This window comes from Panulirus ornatus, chromosome 3 (genome assembly GCF_036320965.1).
Source record: "Panulirus ornatus isolate Po-2019 chromosome 3, ASM3632096v1, whole genome shotgun sequence".
Classification (NCBI taxonomy): domain Eukaryota; kingdom Metazoa; phylum Arthropoda; class Malacostraca; order Decapoda; family Palinuridae; genus Panulirus; species Panulirus ornatus.
The window spans coordinates 36,098,383-36,119,119 of NC_092226.1; the positions used below are offsets into that span (position 1 = coordinate 36,098,383).

The 20,737-nt window shown below is 41.1% G+C and overlaps 1 protein-coding gene across 2 annotated transcripts in view; it reads right to left on the minus strand.

Annotated features, from left to right (window-relative positions):
• Window positions 1-20,737, minus strand: part of LOC139762188 (cell adhesion molecule 1-like) — a 440,794-nt gene that overhangs the window by 136,882 nt on the left and 283,175 nt on the right. For both annotated transcript variants that reach the window (XM_071686834.1, XM_071686835.1), the window contains exon 4: window positions 7,509-7,569. In XM_071686834.1, the coding sequence (XP_071542935.1) occupies window positions 7,509-7,569 (61 nt within the window). The remainder of the gene's footprint in view (window positions 1-7,508; window positions 7,570-20,737) is intronic.

Here is a 20,737-nt window from a genome sequence, read left to right on the forward strand (position 1 = left end):
CATTTGCTTTTCTAAGTATTTCTCACATACATTCTTCAAAGCAAACACCTGATCCACAGATCCTCTACCACTTCTGAAACCACACTGCTCTTCCCCAATCTGATGCTCTGTACATGCCTTCACCCTCTCAATCAATACTTACCCATATAATTTACCGAGAATACTCAACAAACTTATACCTCTGAAATTTGAGCACTCACTCTTATCCCCTTTGCCTTTGTACAATGGCACTATGCATGCATTCCGCCAATCCTCAGGCACCTCACCATGAGTCATACATACATTAAATAACCTTACCAACCAGTCAATAATACAGTCACCCCCTTTTTTTATAAATTCCACTGCAATACCATCCAAACCTGCTGCAAAGTGAGAGGGTTAGGAAAATTATTAGGTAAACAGAGAAGAGGTAGTAAAAGCTTTGCGGAATATATTTTTTTTTTCTTTGTCGCTGTCTCCCGCGTTTGCGAGGTAGCACAAGGAAACAGACGAAAGAAATGGCCCAACCCATCCCCATACACATGTATATACATACGTCCACACACGCAAATATACATACCTACACAGCTTTCCATGGTTCACCCCAGACGCTTCACATGCCCTGATTCAATCCACTGACAGCCCGTCAACCCCGGTATACCACATCGATCCAATTCACTCTATTCCTTGCCTGCCTTTCACCCTCCTGCATGTTCAGGCCCCGATCACACAAAATCTTTTTCACTCCATCTTTCCACCTCCAATTTGGTCTCTCACTTCTCCTCGTTCCCTCCACCTCCGACACATATATCCTCTTAGTCAATCTTTCCTCACTCATTCTCTCCATGTGCCCAAACCATTTCAAAACACCCTCTTCTGCTCTCTCAACCACGCTCTTTTTATTTCCACACATCTCTCTTACCCTTACGTTACTTACTCGATCAAACCACCTCACACCATACATTGTCCTCAAACATCTCATTTCCAGCACATCCATCCTCCTGCGCACAACTCTATCCATAGCCCACGCCTCGCAACCATACAACATTGTTGGAACCACTAATCCTTCAAACATACCCATTATTGCTTTCCGAGATAATGCTCTCGACTTCCACACATTCTTCAAGGCTCCCAGAATTTTCGCCCCCTCCCCCACCCTATGATCCACTTCCGCTTCCATGGTTCCATCCACTGCCAGATCCACTCCCAGATATCTAAAACACTTTACTTCCTCCAGTTTTTCTCCATTCAAACTTACCTCCCAATTGACTTGACCCTCAACCCTACTGTACCTAATAACCTTGCTCTTATTCACATTTACTCTTAACTTTCTTCTTTCACACACTTTACCAAACTCAGTCACCAGCTTTTGCAGTTTCTCACATGAATCAGCCACCAGTGTTGTATCATCAGCAAACAACAACTGACTCACTTCCCAAGCTCTCTCATCCACAGACGAAAGAAAATGGCCCAACCCACCCCCATACACATGTATATACATATATATATATATATATATATATATATATATATATATATATATATATATATATATAAGGGGAGAAGGGGAGAAATGGGATGTATTTAGGGAAGCTGTGATGGCTTGCACAAAAGATGCTTGCGGCATGAGAAAGGTGGGAGGTGGGCAGATTAGAAAGGGTAGTGAGTGGTGGGGTGAAGATTGTTTGTGAAAGAGAAGAGAGAGGCGTTTGGACAAATTTTACTGGTAAGTAGTGCAAATGACTGGGAGACGTATAACAGAAAGCAGCAGGAGGTCAAGAGAAAGGTGCAAGAAGTGAAAAAGAGGTCAAATGAGAGTTAAGTTGAAAGAGTAACATTAAATTTTAGGGAGAATAAAAAGATGTTTTGGAAGGAGGAAAACAAACTGCATAAGACGAGAGCAAATGGGAACATCAGTGAAGGTGGCAAATGGGGAGGTAATAACAATTAGTGATGAAGTGAGTATTTTGAAAGTTTGTTGAATGTGTTTGATGATAGAGCGGCAGATATAGAGTGCTTTGGTATAGGTGGTGTGTGAAGTAAGAAGGTCAGGGAGAATGGTTTGGTAAACAGAGAAGAGGTAGTGAAAGCTTTACAGAAGATGAAAGCTGGCGGGTTTTGATGGTATTGCAGTGGAATTTATTAGAAAAGGAGGTGACTGTGTTGTTGACTGGTTGCTAAGAATATTCAAGGTATGTATGGATCATGGTGAAGTGTCTCAGGATTGGCGGAATGCTTGCATAGTGCCACTGTACAAAGGCAAAGGGGATAAAACTGAGTGTTCAAATTACAGAGGCACAAGTCTGTTGAGTATTCCTGGGAAATTATATTGGAGGGTATTGACTGAGAAGGTAAAGGCATATACGAAGCATCAGATTGGGGAAGAGCAGTGTGGTTTCAGAAGTGGTAGAGGATGTGTGGATCAGGTGTTTGCTTTGAAGAATGTATGTGAGAAATACTTAGAAAAACAGATGGATTTGTGTGTAGCATTTACGGATCTGGAGAAGGAATATGGAGAGTTGACAGAGATGCTTTGTGAAAGGTTTTAAGAGTATTTGGTAAGGGAAGTAAGTAGCTAGAAGCAGTGAAAAGTTTTTACTAAGGATGTAAGGCATGTGTAAGAGTAGGAAGAGCAGAAAATGATTGGTTCCCAGTGAATGTAAGTTTGTGGCAAGAGTGCGTAATGTCTCCATGGTGGTTTAATTTGTATATGGATGGGAATGGTTTGGTAGGTGAATGCAAGAGTTTTGGAGAGAGGGGTAAGTAGGCAGTCTGTTCTAGATGAGAGGGCTTGGCAAGTAAGTCAGTTGTTGTTCACTAATGATACAGCACTGGTGGCTGATTCGGGTGAGAAACTGCAGAGGTGGTAAATGAGTTTGGTAAAGTGTGTGAAAGAAGAAAGAGTAAATGTGAATAAGAGCAATGTTATTAAGTTCAGTAGGGTTTGGGGACAAGTTGATTGGGAGGTAAGTTTGAATGGAGAAAAACTGGAGGAAGTGAAGTGTTTTTGATATCTGGGAGTGGACTTAGCAGCAAAGGAACCATGGAAGCGGAAGTGAGCCACAGGGTGGGGATGGGGCGAAGGTTCTGGGAACACTGAAGAATGTGTGGAAGGAGAGTACATTATTTCGGAGCAAAAATGGGTATGTTTGAAGGAACAGTGGTTTTGATAATGTTATATAGTTGTGAGGCATGGGCTATAGAGTTGTGCAGAGGAGGATGAATGTGTTGGAAATGAAATGTTTGAGGACAACATGTGCTTGTGAGGTGGTTTGATCGAGTAAGTAATGAAAGGATAAGAGAAATGTGTGGTAATGGAAGGAGTGTGTTGAAATGGTTTGGACACATGGAGAGAACGAATAAGGAGACTGACAAAGAGGATATATATGTGTCAGCAGTGGAGGGAATAAGAAGCGGAAGACCAAACTGGAGTCATAAGATGGAGTGAAAAAGATTTTGAGCAATCAGGGCCTGAACATACAGGAGGGTGAAAGGCGTGCAAGGAATAGAGTGAATTGGAATGATGTGGTATACTGGGGTTGACATGCTGTCAATGGATTGAACCAGGGCAAGTGAAGCATCTGGGGTAAACCATGGAAAGTTTTGTGGGTCCTGGATGTGGAAAGGTAGCCGAGGTTTTGGTGCATTACACATGACAGCTAGAGTCTGAGTGCAAATGAATGTGGCCTTTTTTGTCTTTTCCTAGTGCTACCTCGTGTGCAAGAGGGGGAGGGGGGGTGCCATTTCATGTGTGGTGGGGTGGCGGCGGAAATGGATGCAAGCAGCATGTATGAATACGTACATGTGTATACATGTATATGTCTATGTTTATGTATGTATATGTTGAAATGTTATTTTCAATTTATTTATTATCTATCTATTTATCATACCTTGTCGCTGTCTCTCACGCTAGTGACGGTAGTGCAAGGAAACAGATGAAAGAATGGCACAAACCACCCACATACACATGTATATACATACACGTCCACACACGCACATACATATATCTATACATTTCAATGTATACATATATATACATACACAGACATATACACATGTACATAATTCATACATGCTGCCTTTATTCATTCCTGTCGCCACCGAGCCATACATGAAATGACAAACCCCTTCCCCCGACATGTGTGCAAAGTAGCCCTAGGAAAAGACAACAAAGGCCACATTTGTTCACACTCAGTCTCTAGCTGTCATGTATAATGCACCAAAACATGTATAATGCACCAAAACCACAACTCCCTTTCCACATCCAGGCCCCACAGAACTTTCCATGGTTTACCCCAGACGCTTCACACGCCCTGTTCAATCCACTGACAGCATGTCGACCCCAGTATACCACATCGTTCCAATTCACTCTATTACTTGCAAGCCTTCACCTTCCTGCATGTTCAGGCCCCGATCAGTCAAAATCTTTTTCACTCCATCTTTCCACCTCCAATTTGGTCTCCAACTCCTCCTCGTTCCCTCCACCTCTGACATATACATCCCCTCTGTCAATCTTCCCTCACTCATTCTCTCCATGCAACTAAACCATTTCTAAACACCCTCTTCTGCTCTCTCAACCACACTCTTTTTATTACCACATGTCTCTCTTACCCTTTCATTACTTACTCGACCAAACCACCTCACATCACATATTGTCCTCAAACATCTCATTTCCAACACATCCACAATCCTCCATACAACTCTATCTATAGCCCACGCCTCGCAGCCTTATAACATTGCTGGAACCACTATTCCTTCAAACATACCCATTTTTGCTTTCCGAGACAATGTTCTCGCCTTCCACACACTTTTCAACGCTCCCAGAACTTTCGCCCCCTCCCCCACCCTGTGACTCATTTCCGCTTCCATGGTTCCATCCGCTGCCAGATCCACTTCCAGATATCTAGAACACTTCACTTCCTCCAGTTTTTCTCCAATCAAACTTACCTTCCAATTGACTTGTCCCTCAACCCTACTGAACCTAAATCCTTGCTCTTATTCACATTCACTCTCAGCCTTCTTCGTTCACACACTTTACCAAACTCAGTCACCAGCTTCTGCAGTTTCTCACCTGAATCAGCCATCAGTGCTGTATCATCAGCGAACAACAACTGACTCACTTCCCAAGCTCTCTCATCCACAACAGACTTCATACTTGCCCCTCTCCAAAACTCTTGCATTCACCTCCCTAACAACCCCATCCATAAACAAGTTAAACAGCCATGGAGACATCACACACCCCTGCCGCAAACTGACATTCACTGACAACCAATCATTTTCCTCTCTTCCTACTAATACACATGCCTTACATCCTGGATAAAAACTTTTCACTGCTTCTAGCAACTTGCCTCCCACACCATATATTCTTAATACCTCCCACAGAGCATCTCTATGACCCTATCATATGCCTTCTCCAGATCCATAAATGCTACATACAAATACATTTGCTTTTCTAAGTATTTCTCACATACATTCTTCAAAGCAAACACCTGATCCACACATCCTCTACCGCTTCTGAAACCACACTGCTCTTCCCCAATCTGATGCTCTGTACATGCTTTCACCTTCTCAAATCAATACCTTCCCATATAATTTCCTAGGAATACTCAACAAACTTATACCTCTGTAATTTGAGCACTCACCTTTATCTCCCTTGCCTTTGTACAATGGCACTATGCATGCATTCCCCCAATCCACAGGCGCCTCACCATGAGCCATACATACATTAAATATCCTTACCAACCAGTCAACAACACAGTCACCCCCGTTTTTAACAAATTCCACTCTAATACCATCCAAACCCGCTGCCTTGCTGGCTTTCATCTTCTACAAAGCTTTTACTACCTCTTCTCTGTTTACCAAATCATTCTCCCTAACCCTCTCACTTCGCACACTACCTCAACCAAAACACCCTATATCTGCCACTCTATCATCTAACATATTGAAATGTATAGGTATGTAAATGTGCGTGTGTGGGCATGTATGTATATACATGTGTATGTGGGTGGGTTGGGCCATTCTTTCGTCTGTATTGTTGCGCTACCTCGCTAATGTGGAAGACAGCGACAAACTATAATGATGATAAATATACATCTTACTTGTGTCAGCTGAAATCCCCCAAAATCATGAATTTAAAAATTTGCAGAAGAGTAAAGAGATAAACAACTCAAGATGAATAGGAGTGTGTTTTTACGTTTTTATCTGTCAGGATACTTAAAAATAACTTCAAATTTAAAATCTTCTTGAAATTAAGCGTGTTGTAAAATTGTGGATTTATATTCAGAATTATTTAACAAAATTTTTTTAAATTAACTGATGTAGCCATACTGCACAAGACCTTGTATGAACATACACTTGTGTCTTTGTGATTGTAATGCTACTCCCTATGTAATTCACCATATTGTTGTCATATGCTTGCTTTCTCATGCAACTTGACTGTGGAAATGGGACAAAGGTGCTGATAAATATGAAACATGACTTTGGATTGCCTTCAATGAAAAATAGTTAAAACCCAATGATTCAATACCTTTAATACCACTTCCAGTGTAATACTTCTTGATTTTTTTATCCAACAATATTACTCTTGTAACTTGTTTGGTATTTTTGATAGATGATTGGGGGATTCAGCCATAAACCATAACTTTCAACATCACAGCTTCAAAACTTTAGCAACTTAAATGTGGAAAATCATAAATCAAGAGGGAATATGTTTACAGACAGGTAAGTGTTGTTAATGAAAAACAGTTTGAACAAACTGTCTTTACACATGGCCCCTCTGCATGAAGTTTCTATCATGTAATTATTATCAAGCTGATAATTTGAAAAATTCATGTTGTAAAATACTCAACAATCACGTCAATTAGTCACTTTCACAGGAAATAGCTATGGTCTATACTGTAGTGTCTATCATGTGTGCTATGAAAAATTTTAAACAAAATTTGGGTTTCTATTCAATGTGGAGATCTATGCAATTACACAGCCAAAAATCTAACCTGCTTGTCATCTTAATAAAGAATACCTATAATGTATGTCTCAATCATGTATTGTCCTAGAGTTATCATACTTATCATACTAAAAAGAATACATACAACAATATGATTATGTAAATCTATACAATTACAGCATCAAATTTAATCCGAGCACACCAATGGAGTACATACTGAATCAAGTCTGTATCCACTGTCCTTGAGTTGTCATGGTAATAAGAATTAGCATGAAAAAATTGCTTTCCCTGATAAGCACATTAATATGCAAAAAAATCTAATCAGGTCATCACCTAAACAGGGTATATTTATGACTTTCATGCAATGTCACTGAGATATTCTGCTAACAAGAACGTGTTGTGAGGCAGAAATTTAAGCATACATGCATACATAGCTTGACAACATTGTCTCACCTACTCTTTGGCATTGGTGGGACATAAACACACACAAAAAAAGAATTACTCCGACACACTCTCAATAGCATATCATTGGTATGATAGCGTAACATACATTTTATAAGTGTTATGTAAGTGCTTCTGAACTTACAATGACATTGATGCTGCTGATGTTGAACACAACTATGGGAGGCTTCTCAGCTGGCATGTACCTGAAAGACACATACATTTTCATCAAAACATTCAATTGGCTGTGCATAAGGTAAACTTCTTAATCATATTCTACAAACAACATACATACATGCCCACACACGCACATTTACATACCTATACATTTCAATATGTTAGATGATAGAGTGGCAGATATAGGGTGTTTTGGTTGAGGTAGTGTGCGAAGTGAGAGGGTTAGGGAAAATGATTTGGTAAACAGAGAAGATGTAGTAAAAGCTTTGCAGAAGATGAAAGCCGGCAAGGCTGCGGGTTTGGATGGTATTGCAGTGGAATCTATTAAAAAAGGGGGCGACTGTATTGTTGACTGGTTGGTAAGGTTATTTAATGTATGTATGATTCATGGTGAGGTGCCTGAGGATTGGCAGAATGCTTGCATAGTGCCGTTGTACAAAGGCAAAGGGGATGAGAGTGAGTGCTCAAATTACAGAGGTATAAGTTTGTTGAGTATTCCTGGGAAATTATATGGGAGGGTATTGATTGAGAGGGTGAAGGCATGTACAGAGCATCAGATTGGGGAAGAGCAGTGTGGTTTCAGAAGTGGTAGAGGATGTGTGGATCAGGTGTTTGCTTTGAAGAATGTATGTGAGAAATACTTAGAAAAGCAAATGGATTTGTATGTAGCATTTATGGATCTGGAGAAGACATATGATAAGAGTTGATAGAAATGCTCTGTGGAAGGTATTAAGAATATATGGTGTGGGAGGCAAGTTGTTAGGAGCAGTGAAAAGTTTTTATCGAGGATGTAAGGCATGTGTACGTGTAAGAAGAGAGGAAAGTGATGGTTCTCAGTGAATGTAGGTTTGCAACAGGGGTGTGTGATGTCACCATGGTTTTTTAATCTGTTTCTTGGTGGGGTTGTTACGGAGGTGAATGCAAGAGTTTTGGAAAGAGGGGCAAGTATGCAGTCTGTTGTGGATGAGAGAGCTTGGAAGGTGAGTCAGTTGTTGTTCGCTGATAATACAGCGCTGGTGGCTGATTCATGTGAGAAACTGCAGAAGCTGGTGACTGAGTATGGTAAAGTGTGTGAAAGAAAGTTAAGAGTAAATGTGAATAAGATCAAGGTTATTAGGTACAGTAGGGTTGAAGGTCAAGTTAATTGGGAGGTAAGTTTGAATGGAGAAAAGCTGGAGGAAGTGAAGTGTTTTAAATATCTGGAAGTGGATTTGGCAACGGATGGAACCATGAAAGTGGAAGTGAATCATAGGGTGGGGGAGGGGGCGAAAATTCTGGGGGTGTTGAAGAATGTGTGGAAGTTGAGAACATTATCTCAGAAAGCAAAAATGGGTATGTTTGAAGGAGTAGTGGTTCCAACAATGTTATATTGCTGCGAGGCGTGGGCCATATGTGTGGTAATAAAAAGTGTGGTTGAGAGAGCAGAAGAGGGTGTTTGGAAATGGTCTGGTCACATGGAGAGAATGAGTGAGGAAAGATTGACAAAGAGGATATGTGTGTCAGAAGTGGAGGGAACAAGAAGTGGGAGACCAAATTGGAGGTGAAAAGATGGAGAAGAAGAAGATTTTGAGTGATCGGGGCCTGAACATGCATGAGGGTGAAAGATGTGCAAGGAATAGAGTGAATTGAAACGATGTGGTATACCGGGGTCGACATGCTGTCAATGGATTGAGCCAGGGCATGTGAAGCGTCTGGGGTAAACCATGGAAAGTTCTGTGGGGCCTGGATGTGGAAAGGGAGCTGTGGTTTCGGTGCATTATTACATGACAGCTAGAGACTGAGTGTGAACGAATGTGACCTTTGTTGTCTTTTCCTAGCGCTACCTCGCACACATGAGGGGGGAGGGGGTTATTATTTCATGTGTGGCGAGGTAGCGATGGGGAGGAATAAAGGCATACAATATGAATTATGTACATGTATATGTCTGTGTGTGTATATATATGTATACGTTGAGATGTACAGGTATGTATATGTGCATGTGTGGATGTGTGTGCATATACATGTGTATGTGGGTGGGTTGTAAACTCAGTAAAAATCCCTTAGAAGCAGTTAATTCCCATTTCAATAAAGAAATGAAGTCGTTGTAGAAAGGTAATGGTTCTCTTATCAAAAGTTTGTTGTCTTTGTCCCCTTAATTGCCATATATGTATGGACTTATCAAAACATATAAACAGAGTTTTCCAGCAAGACCCATAGTGAGTTCAGTAGGCTCCATCACATATAAAGTGTCAAAATGGTTAGTTTCTTTATTAAGCCCTTTAGTGGGTTAGGTATCAAATTCTAATATCTAATATCAAGAACATTGTCAATATTAATTTTGATTTCAAACTAGTTAGCTTTGATGTTTCCACACTTTTCACAAAAGTTCCAGTTGATGACCTTTTAGAATATTTATTTGATGTCTTGGATGATATTCATTTACCTGCTTCAAAGTCTGTTTTCATTGAACTGATAAAATTGTGTATAAAAGACTTTGTATTTCAATTCAATGGAAATTATCATGCTCAAAAATTTGGTATGGCACTGGGTAACCCTCTTTCACCTGTACTAAGTAATCTTTATATGGATTATTTTTTAAACAAAATTACTAAAGGATATCTTACCTTCTAATGCAATTTGGTTTAGGTATGTAGATGATGTTCTTTGTGTTTGGCCAACAAATGAAAATTTACAAATATTTCTCCCCGTACTTAACAATTTAGTACCTTCCATCAAATTTAATGTAGAAAATGAAAATAATGGTATGTAACCATTTTCAGATTGCATGATCAATAGGCAAGGAAACAAGTTTAAGTTTAGCATATACAGACTTAAGATACATAAATATAGCATAAGAACGGGACAAGACTCAAATGCCTTATTCAATCATGTTAAAAACTATGATCATTGTATTGACTGGAGTAATGCCATCTCAGTTATTAACTCTAAATCTATCACCACGAGAAATATCATTCAATCTTCTATTATCAAGTACACAAAGAAATATAATCTTAATATTAGTGGTGGTCTACACAAATTAGATAACTTTATTGTTGATAAAATTTTTAAAATGATAAGTTTATGAATGCTCGTTGTCAGTCTTGGACAATCACACGTTTACCAAATGGCGTCCCAGCTTCGTCTCTTCGATGTATATCACCTGACTGTTATATTTCTCTCGTGTCTCCCATGGTGATGGGGTTATTACATGAAAGTGCACTTGGGAACTTAACGTGTTTCATTTTCCCCGTGGATTCATAGGAATATCTTGATCATGCGCAAAATTGTGATCCTTTTCAACATAAATATTCTTTTTTCTATTTTTACTTTGTTACTGTCTCCCGCGTTAGCGAGATAGCACAAGGAAACAGATGAAAGAATGGCACAACCCACCCACATACACATGTAAATACATACACGTCACACACACACATATACATACCTATACATTTCAACTTATACATATATATACACACAGACATATACATATATACACATGTACATAATTCATACTGTCTGCCTTTATTCATTCCCATCACCACCTCGCCACACATTAAATAACAACCCCCTACCCCCTCGTGTGTGCGAGGTAGCGCTAGGAAAAGTCAACAAAGGTCACATTTGTTCACACTCAGTCTCTAGCTGTCATGTAATAATACACTGAAACCACAGCTCCCTTTCCACATCCAGGCCCCACAAAACTTTCCATGGTTTACCCCAGATGCTTCACATGCCCTGGCTCAATCCATTGACAGCACGTCGACCCCGGTATACCACATCGTTCCAATTCACTCTATTCCTTGCATGCCTTTCACCCTCATGCATGTTCAGGCCCCGATCACTCAAAATCTTTTTCATTCCATCTTTCCACATCCAATTTGGCCTCCCACTTCTCCTCGTTCCCTCCACCTCTGACACATACATCCTCTTGGTCAATCATTTCTCGCTCATTCTCTCCATGTGACCAAACCATTTCAAAATACCCTCTTCTGCTCTATCAACCACACTCTTTTTATTACCACACATCTCTCTTACCCTATTACTACTCACTCGATCAAACCATTTCACACCATATATTGTCCTCAAACATCTCATTTCCAGCACATCAACCCTCCTCCACACAACTCTATCTATAGCCCACACACATTTAAACACCCCAATCTGAGCCTTCGAGGAGGATGAGCACTCCCCGTGTGACTCCATCTTCTGTTTCCCCTTTTAGAAAGTTAAAATACAAGGAGGGGAGGGTTTCCAGCCCCCCCGCTCCGGTCCCCTTTAGGTTGCCTTCTACGACACATGAGGAATGAGTGGGAAGTATTCTTTCTCCCCTATCCCCAATATATATCCATTGACGTGCGGTCAATGGACTGAACCAGGGCATGCATAGCGTCTGGGGTAAACCATGGAAAGTTTTGTGGGGCCTGAATGTGGAAAGGGAGCTGTGGTTTTGATGCATTATACATGACTGCCAGAGACTGAGTGTGAACGAATGTGGCCTTTGTTGTCTTTTCTAGTGCCACCTCTTGCGCATGTGAGGGAGGGGGTGTCATTTCATGTGTGGCGGGGTGGTGACAGGAATGAATGAAGGCAGCAAGTATGAATTATGTACATGTGTATATATATGTATATGTATACGGTGAAATGTATAAGTATGTATATGTGCATGTGTGGGCGTGTATGTATATACATGTGTATGTCGGTGGGACGGGCCATTCTTTCGTCTGTTAACGTGCACTCCCTCGCTAACGCGGGAGACAGCGACAAAGTATAATAAATAAATAAATATATATCTCATTATTATTGAAAGAGGGTGTATGTGTCAGAAGTAGATGGAACGAGAAGTGGGAGATGAAACTGGAGGTGGAAGGATGGAGTGAGAGAGATTTTGAGCTATTGGGGCCTGAACATACAGGAGGATGAAAGGCGTGCAAGGAATAGAGTGAATTGGAACAATGTGGTATACCGGGGTTGAGGTGCTGTAAATGGATTGAACCAGGCATGTGAAGCGTCTGGGGTACATCACGGAAAGTTTTGTGGGGCCTGGATGTGGAAAAGGAGCTGTGGTTTCGGTGCATTACATATGACAGGTAGAGACTGAGTGTGAATGAATGTGGCCTTTGTTGTCTTTTCCAAGTGCTAACTCATGCGGACAAGGGGGGAGGGGGGTTTCATTTCATGTGTGGCGGGTTGGTGGTGGGAATGGATGAAGGCAGCATTTATGAATATGTGCATGTGTATATATGTCTATGTCTGTGTATGTATATGTATGTGTGCGTTGAAAAGTATAGATATGTGTATGTGCTAGTGTGGGCGTTTATGTATATACATGTGCATGCGGGTGGGTTGGGCCATTCTTTCGTCTGTTTCCTTGCGCTACCTCACTTTCGCGGGAGACAGCGTCAAAGTATAATAATAAAAGAAATAATTTTAATATCATATTCAATAGCCATTTCCTGTGTTAGCGAGGTAGCACCAGGAAACAGACAAGGAATGGCCCAACCCACCCACGCATGCACATATATACATAAACGCCCATACACGCATATATACATACATGTACATTTCAACATATACATACACAAACATATACATACATACACATGTACATATTCATACTTGGTGCCGTCATCCATTTCACACACACACACACACACATACACACAAACATATATATATATATATATATATATATATATATATATATATATATATATATATTTTATTTATATTTATTATACTTTGTCGCTGTCTCCCGCGTTTGCGAGGTAGCACAAGGAAACAGACGAAAGAAATGGCCCAACCCCCCCATACATATGTATATACATACGTCCACACACGCAAATATACATACCTACACAGCTTTCCATGGCTTACCCCAGACGCTTCACATGCCTTGATTCAATCCACTGACAGCACATCAACCCCGGTATACCACATCGCTCCAATTCACTCTATTCCTTGCCCTCCTTTCACCCTTCTGCATGTTCAGGCCCCGATCACACAAAATCTTTTTCACTCCATCTTTCCACCTCCAATTTGGTCTCCCTCTTCTCCTTGTTCCCTCCACCTCCGACACATATATCCTCTTGGTCAATCTTTCCTCACTCATCCTCTCCATGTGCCCAAACCACTTCAAAACACCCTCTTCTGCTCTCTCAACCACGCTCTTTTTATTTCCACACATCTCTCTTACCCTTACGTTACTCACTCGATCAAACCACCTCACACCACACATTGTCCTCAAACATCTCATTTCCAGCACATCCATCCTCCTGCGCACAACTCTATCCATAGCCCACGCCTCGCAACCATACAACACTGTTGGAACCACTATTCCTTCAAACATACCCATTTTTGCTTTCCGAGATAATGTTCTCGACTTCCACACATTCTTCAAGGCCCCCAGAATTTTTGCCCCCTCCCCCACCCTATGATCCACTTCCGCTTCCATGGTTCCATCTGCTGCCAGATCCACTCCCAGATATCTAAAACACTTCACTTCCTCCAGTTTTTCTCCATTCAAACTCACCTCCCAATTGACTTGACCCTCAACCCTACTGTACCTAATAACCTTGCTCTTATTCACATTTACTCTTAACTTTCTTCTTCCACACACTTTACCAAACTCAGTCACCAGCTTCTGCAGTTTCTCACATGAATCAGCCACCAGCGCTGTATCATCAGCGAACAACTCGACTCACTTCCCAAGCTCTCTCATCCCCAACAGACTTCATACTTGCCCCTCTTTCCAAAACTCTTGCATTTACCTCCCTAACAACCCCATCCATAAACAAATTAAACAACCATGGAGACATCACACACCCCTGCCGCAAACCTACATTCACTGAGAACCAATCACTTTCCTCTCTTCCTACACGTACACATGCCTTACATCCTCGATAAAAACTTTTCACTGCTTCTAACAACTTTCCTCCCACACCATATATTCTTAATACCTTCCACAGAGCATCTCTATCAACTCTATCATATGCCTTCTCCAGATCCATAAATGCTACATACAAATCCATTTGCTTTTCTAAGTATTTCTCACATACATTCTTCAAAGCAAACACCTGATCCACACATCCTCTACCACTTCTGAAACCACACTGCTCTTCCCCAATCTGATGCTCTGTACATGCCTTCACCCTCTCAATCAATACCCTCCCATATAATTTACCAGGAATACTCAACAAACTTATACCTCTGTAATTTGAGCACTCACTCTTATCCCCTTTGCCTTTGTACAATGGCACTATGCACGCATTCCGCCAATCCTCAGGCACCTCACCATGAGTCATACACACATTAAATAACCTTACCAACCAGTCAACAATACAGTCACCCCCTTTTTTAATAAATTCCACTGCAATACCATCCAAACCTGCTGTCTTGCCGGCTTTCATCTTCCGCAAAGCTTTCACTACCTCTTCTCTGTTTACCAAATCATTTTCCCTAACCCTCTCACTTTGCACACCACCTCGACCAAAACACCCTATATCTGCCACTCTATCATCAAACACATTCAACAAACCTTCAAAATACTCACTCCATCTCCTTCTCACATCACCACTACTTGTTATCACCTCCCCATTTGCGCCCTTCACTGAAGTTCCCATTTACTCCCTTGTCTTACGCACTTTATTTACCTCCTTCCAGAACATCTTTTTATTCTCCCTAAAATTTAATGATACTCTCTCACCCCAACTCTCATTTGCCCTTTTTTTCACCTCTTGCACCTTTCTCTTGACCTCCTGTCTCTTTCTTTTATACATCTCCCACTCAATTGCATTTTTTCCCTGCAAAAATCGTCCAAATGCCTCTCTCTTCTCTTTCACTAATACTCTTACTTCTTCATCCCACCACTCACTACCCTTTCTAATCAACCCACCTCCCACTCTTCTCATGCCACAAGCATCTTTTGCGCAATCCATCACTGATTCCCTAAATACATCCCATTCCTCCCCCACTCCCCTTGCTTCCATTGTTCTCACCTTTTTCCATTCTGTACTCAGTCTCTCCTGGTACTTCCTCACACAGGTCTCCTTCTCAAGCTCACTTACTCTCACCACCCTCTTCACCCCAACATTCACTCTTCTTTTCTGAAAACCCATACAAATCTTCACCTTAACCTTATATATATATATATATATATATATATATATATATATATATATATATATAATTTTTTTACTTTTGCTTTGTCGCTGTCTCCCGCGTTACTGAGGTAGCACAAGGAAACAGACGAAAGAATGGCCCAACCCACCCACATACACATGTATATACATACATGTCCACACATGCAAATATACATACCTATAAATCTCAATGTACACCTATATATACACACACAGACATATACATATATACACATGTACATAATTCATACTGTCTGCCTTTATTCATTCCCATCACCACCTCGCCACACATGGAGTAACAACCCCTTCCCCCCTCATGTGTGCGAGGTAGCGCTAGGAAAAGACAACAAAGGCCCCATTCGTTCACACTCAGTCTCTAGTTGTCATGTAATAATGCACTGAAACCACAGCTCCTTTTCCACATCCAGGCCCCACAGAACTTTCCATGGTTTACCCCAGACACTTCACATGCCCTGGTTCAATCCATTGACAGCACGTCGACCCCGGTATACCACATCGTTCCAATTCACTCTATTCCTTGCACGCCTTTCACCCTCATGCGTGTTCAGGCCCCGATCACTCAAAATCTTTTTCACTCCATCTTTCCACCTCCAATGTGGTCTCCCACTTCCCCTCGTTCCCTTCACCTCTGACACATACATCCTCTTGGTCAATCTTTCCTCACTCATTCTCTCCATGTGACCAAACCATTTCAAAACACCATCTTCTGCTCTCTCAACAACACTCTTTTTATTTCCACACATCTCTCTTACCCTTACATTACTTACTCGGTCAAACCACCTCACGCCACATATTGTCCTCAAAACATCTCATTTCCAGCACATCCACCCTCCTACGCACAACTCTATCCATAGCCCACGCCTCGCAACCATACAACATTGTTGGAACCACTATTCCTTCAAACATAACCATTTTTGCTTTCCGAGATAATGTTCTCGACTTCCAAACATTCTTCAAGGCTCCCAAAACTTTCACCCCCTCCCCCATCCTATGATTCACTTCTGCTTCCATGGTTCCATCCGCTGCCAGATCCACTCCCAGATATCTAAAACACTTTACTTCCTCCAGTTTTTCTTCATTCAAACTTACCTCCCAATTGACTTGACCCTCAACCCTACTGCACCTAATAACCTTGCTCTTATTCACATTTACTCTTAACTTTCTTCTTTCACACACTTTACCAAACTCAGTCACCAGCTTCTGCAGTTTCTCACATGAATCAGCCACCAGTGCTGTATCATTAGCGAACAACAACTGACTCACTTCCCAAGCTCTCTCATCCACAACAGACTGCATACTTGCCCCTCTTTCCAAAACTTTTGCATTCACCTCCCTAAAAACCCCATCCATAAACAAATTAAACAACCATGGAGACATCATGCACCCCTGCCGCAAACCGACATTCACTGAGAACCAATCACTTTCCTCTCTTCCTACACGTACACATGCCATACATCCTCGATAAAAACATTTCACTGCTTCTAACAACTTGCCTCCCACACCATATATCCTTAATACCTTCCACAGAGCATCTTTATCAACTCTATCTTATGCCTTCTCCAGATCCATAGCCCATGCCTCGCAACCATACAACATTGTTGGAACCACTATTCCTTCAAACATAACCATTTTTGCTTTCGGAGATAATGTTCTCGACTTCCAAACATTCTTCAAGGCTCCCAAAATTTTCACCCCCTCCCCCATCCTATGATTCACTTCTGCTTCCATGGTTCCATCCGCTGCCAGATCCACTCCCAGATATCTAAAACACTTTACTTCCTCCAGTTTTTCTTCATTCAAACTTACCTCCCAATTGACTTGACCCTCAACCCTACTGCACCTAATAACCTTGCTCTTATTCACATTTACTCTTAACTTTCTTCTTTCACACACTTTACCAAACTCAGTCACCAGCTTCTGCAGTTTCTCACATGAATCAGCCACCAGCGCTGTATCATCAGCGAACAACAACTGACTCACTTCCCAAGCTCTCTCATCCACAACAGACTGCATACTTGCCCCTCTTTCCAAAACTTTTGCATTCACCTCCCTAAAAACCCCATCCATAAACAAATTAAACAACCATGGAGACATCATGCACCCCTGCCGCAAACCTACATTCACTGAGAACCAATCACTTTCCTCTCTTCCTACACGTACACATGCCTTACATCCTCGATAAAAACATTTCACTGCTTCTAACAACTTGCCTCCCACACCATATATCCTTAATACCTTCCACAGAGCATCTCTATCAACTCTATCATACGCCTTCTCCAGATCCATAAATGCTACATACAAATCCATTTGCTTTTCTAAGTATTTCTCACATACATTCTTCAAAGCAAACACCTGATCCACACAATCTCTACCACTTCTGAAACCACACTGCTCTTCCCCAATCTGATGCTCTGTACATGCCTTCACCCCTCTCAATCAATAACCTCTCATATAATTTACCAGGAATACTCAACAAACTTATATCTCTGTAATTTGAGCACTCACTCTTATCCCCTTTGCCTTTGTACAAAGGCACTATGCAAGCATTCCGCCAATCCTCAGGAACCTCACCATGAATCATACATACATTAAATAACCTTACTAACCAGTCAACAATACAGTCACCCCTTTTTCAATAGATTCCACTGCAATACCATCCAAACCTGCTGCCTTGCCAGCTTTCATCTTCCGCAACGCTTTTACTACCTCTTCTCTGTTTACCAAATCATTTTCCCTAACCCTCTCACTTTGCACACAACCTCGACCAAAACACCCTATATCTGCCACTCTATCATCAAACACATTCAACAAACCTTCAAAGTACTCAATCCATCTCCTTCTCACATCACCACTACTTGTTATCACCTTCCTTCACTGTCTTACGCACTTTATTTACCTCCTTTCAAAACATCTTTTTATTCTCCCTAAAATTTAAAGATACTCTCTCACCCCAATTCTCCTTTGCCCTCTTTTTCACCTCTTGCAAATTTCTCTTGAGCTTCTGCCTCTTTCTTTTATACATCTCCCACTCATTTGCATTTTTCCCCTGCAAAAAATTGTCCAAATGCCTCTCTCTTCTCTTTCACTAATAATCTTACTTCGTCATCCCACCACTCACTACCCTTTCTAATCAACTCACCTCCCACGCTTCTCATGCTACAAGCATCTTTTGCGCAAGCCATCACTGCTTCCCTAAATCCATCCCATTCCTCCCCCACTCCCCTTACCTCCTTTGTTCTCACCTTTTTCCATTCTGTACACACTCTCTCCTGGTACTTCCTCACACAAGTCTCCTTCCCAAGCTCACTTACTCTCACCACTCTCTTCACCCCAACATTCTCTCTTCTTTTCTGAAAACCCATACAAATCTTCATCTTCACCTCCACAAGATAATGATCAGACATCCCTCCAGTTGCACCTCTCAGTACATTAACATCCAAAAGTCTCTCTTTCGTGCGCCTGTCAATTAACACATAATCCAATAACACTCTCTGGCCATCTCTCCTTCTTACATACGTATACTTATGTATATCTTGCTTTTTAAACCAGGTATTCCCAATCACCAGTCCTTTTTCAGCACATAAATCTACAAACTCTTCACCATTTCCATTTACAACACTGAACACCCCATGTATACCAATTATTCCCTCAACTGCCACATTACTCACCTTTGCATTCAAATCACCCATCACTATAACCCGGTCGCGTGCATCAAAACCACTAACACACTCATCCAGCTGCTCCCAAAACACTTGCCTCTCATGATCTTTCTTCTCATGCCCAGGTGCATATGCACCAATAATCACCCATCTCTCTCCATCAACTTTCAGTTTTACCCATATCAATCTAGAATTTACTTTCTTACACTCTATCACATACTCCCACAACCTCTGTTTCAAGAGAAGTGCTACTCCTTCCCTTGCTCTTGTCCTCTCACTAACCCCTGACTTTACTCCCAAGACATTCCCAAACCACTCTTCCCCTTTACCCTTGAGCTTTGTTTCACTCAGAGCCAAAACATCCAGGTTCCTTTCCTCAAACATACTACCTATCTCTCCTTTTTTTTCATCTTGGTTAGATCCACACACATTTAAACACCCCAATCTGAGCCTTCGAGGAGGATGAGCACTCCCTGCATGACTCCTCCTTCTGTTTCCCCTTTTAGAAAGTTAAAATACAAGGTAGGGAGGGTTTCTGTCCCCCAATCCCGTCCCCTTTAGTCGCCTTCTACAACATGTGAGGATTGCGTGGGAAGTATTCTTTCTCCCCTATCCCCAGGAATTTTTTTTTTTTTTTTTTTTTCATACTATTCGCCATTTCCCGCATTTGCGAGGTAGCGTTAAGAACAGAGGACTGGGCCTTAGAGGGAAAATCCTCACCTGGCCCCCTTCTCTGTTCCTTCTTTTGGAAAATTAAAAAAAAACGAGAGGGGAGGATTTCCAGCCACCCACTCCCTCCCCTTTTAGTCGCCTTCTACGACACGCAGGGAATACGTGGGAAGTATTCTTTCTCCCCTATCCCCAGGGATAATATATATATATATATATATATATATATATATATATATATATATATATATATAGTCTGCCAGTGAACCATCATTTCTGTCTTGTACCAGCCCATACAATTGGGGCAATGAATCCTATTTTGAGAACATATTTCCCAAAAAGATGCATGTAACCACCTGCTCAATCTGATGTAAATGAGAATACATTTCAAAGTAAAACACAGATAGGTGATATTACCAACTCCTGGTAAAGCTTTAGTTATTTATACTAACAATCAATTTCTTTAACTTTGCCCTTGCAAAATTCATATTCTTATAGCACTGATAACACATGAAACCTAAGAAAATAGTCACATACCCTTCAAACAAATCATATATTCTATAACTGAAAATGACATAACTTAAATCACAAAACAGCACACTTTCCTTCATAATTCATAAAGCTTTTTCAATTTACTTGCAATGGACGCAACCAAACTGCTTACAGGAACATGCTTAACTAGAGAAATAATCAACTCTTCTATTTCTCTTTTAAAGTCTGTGCAACAAATC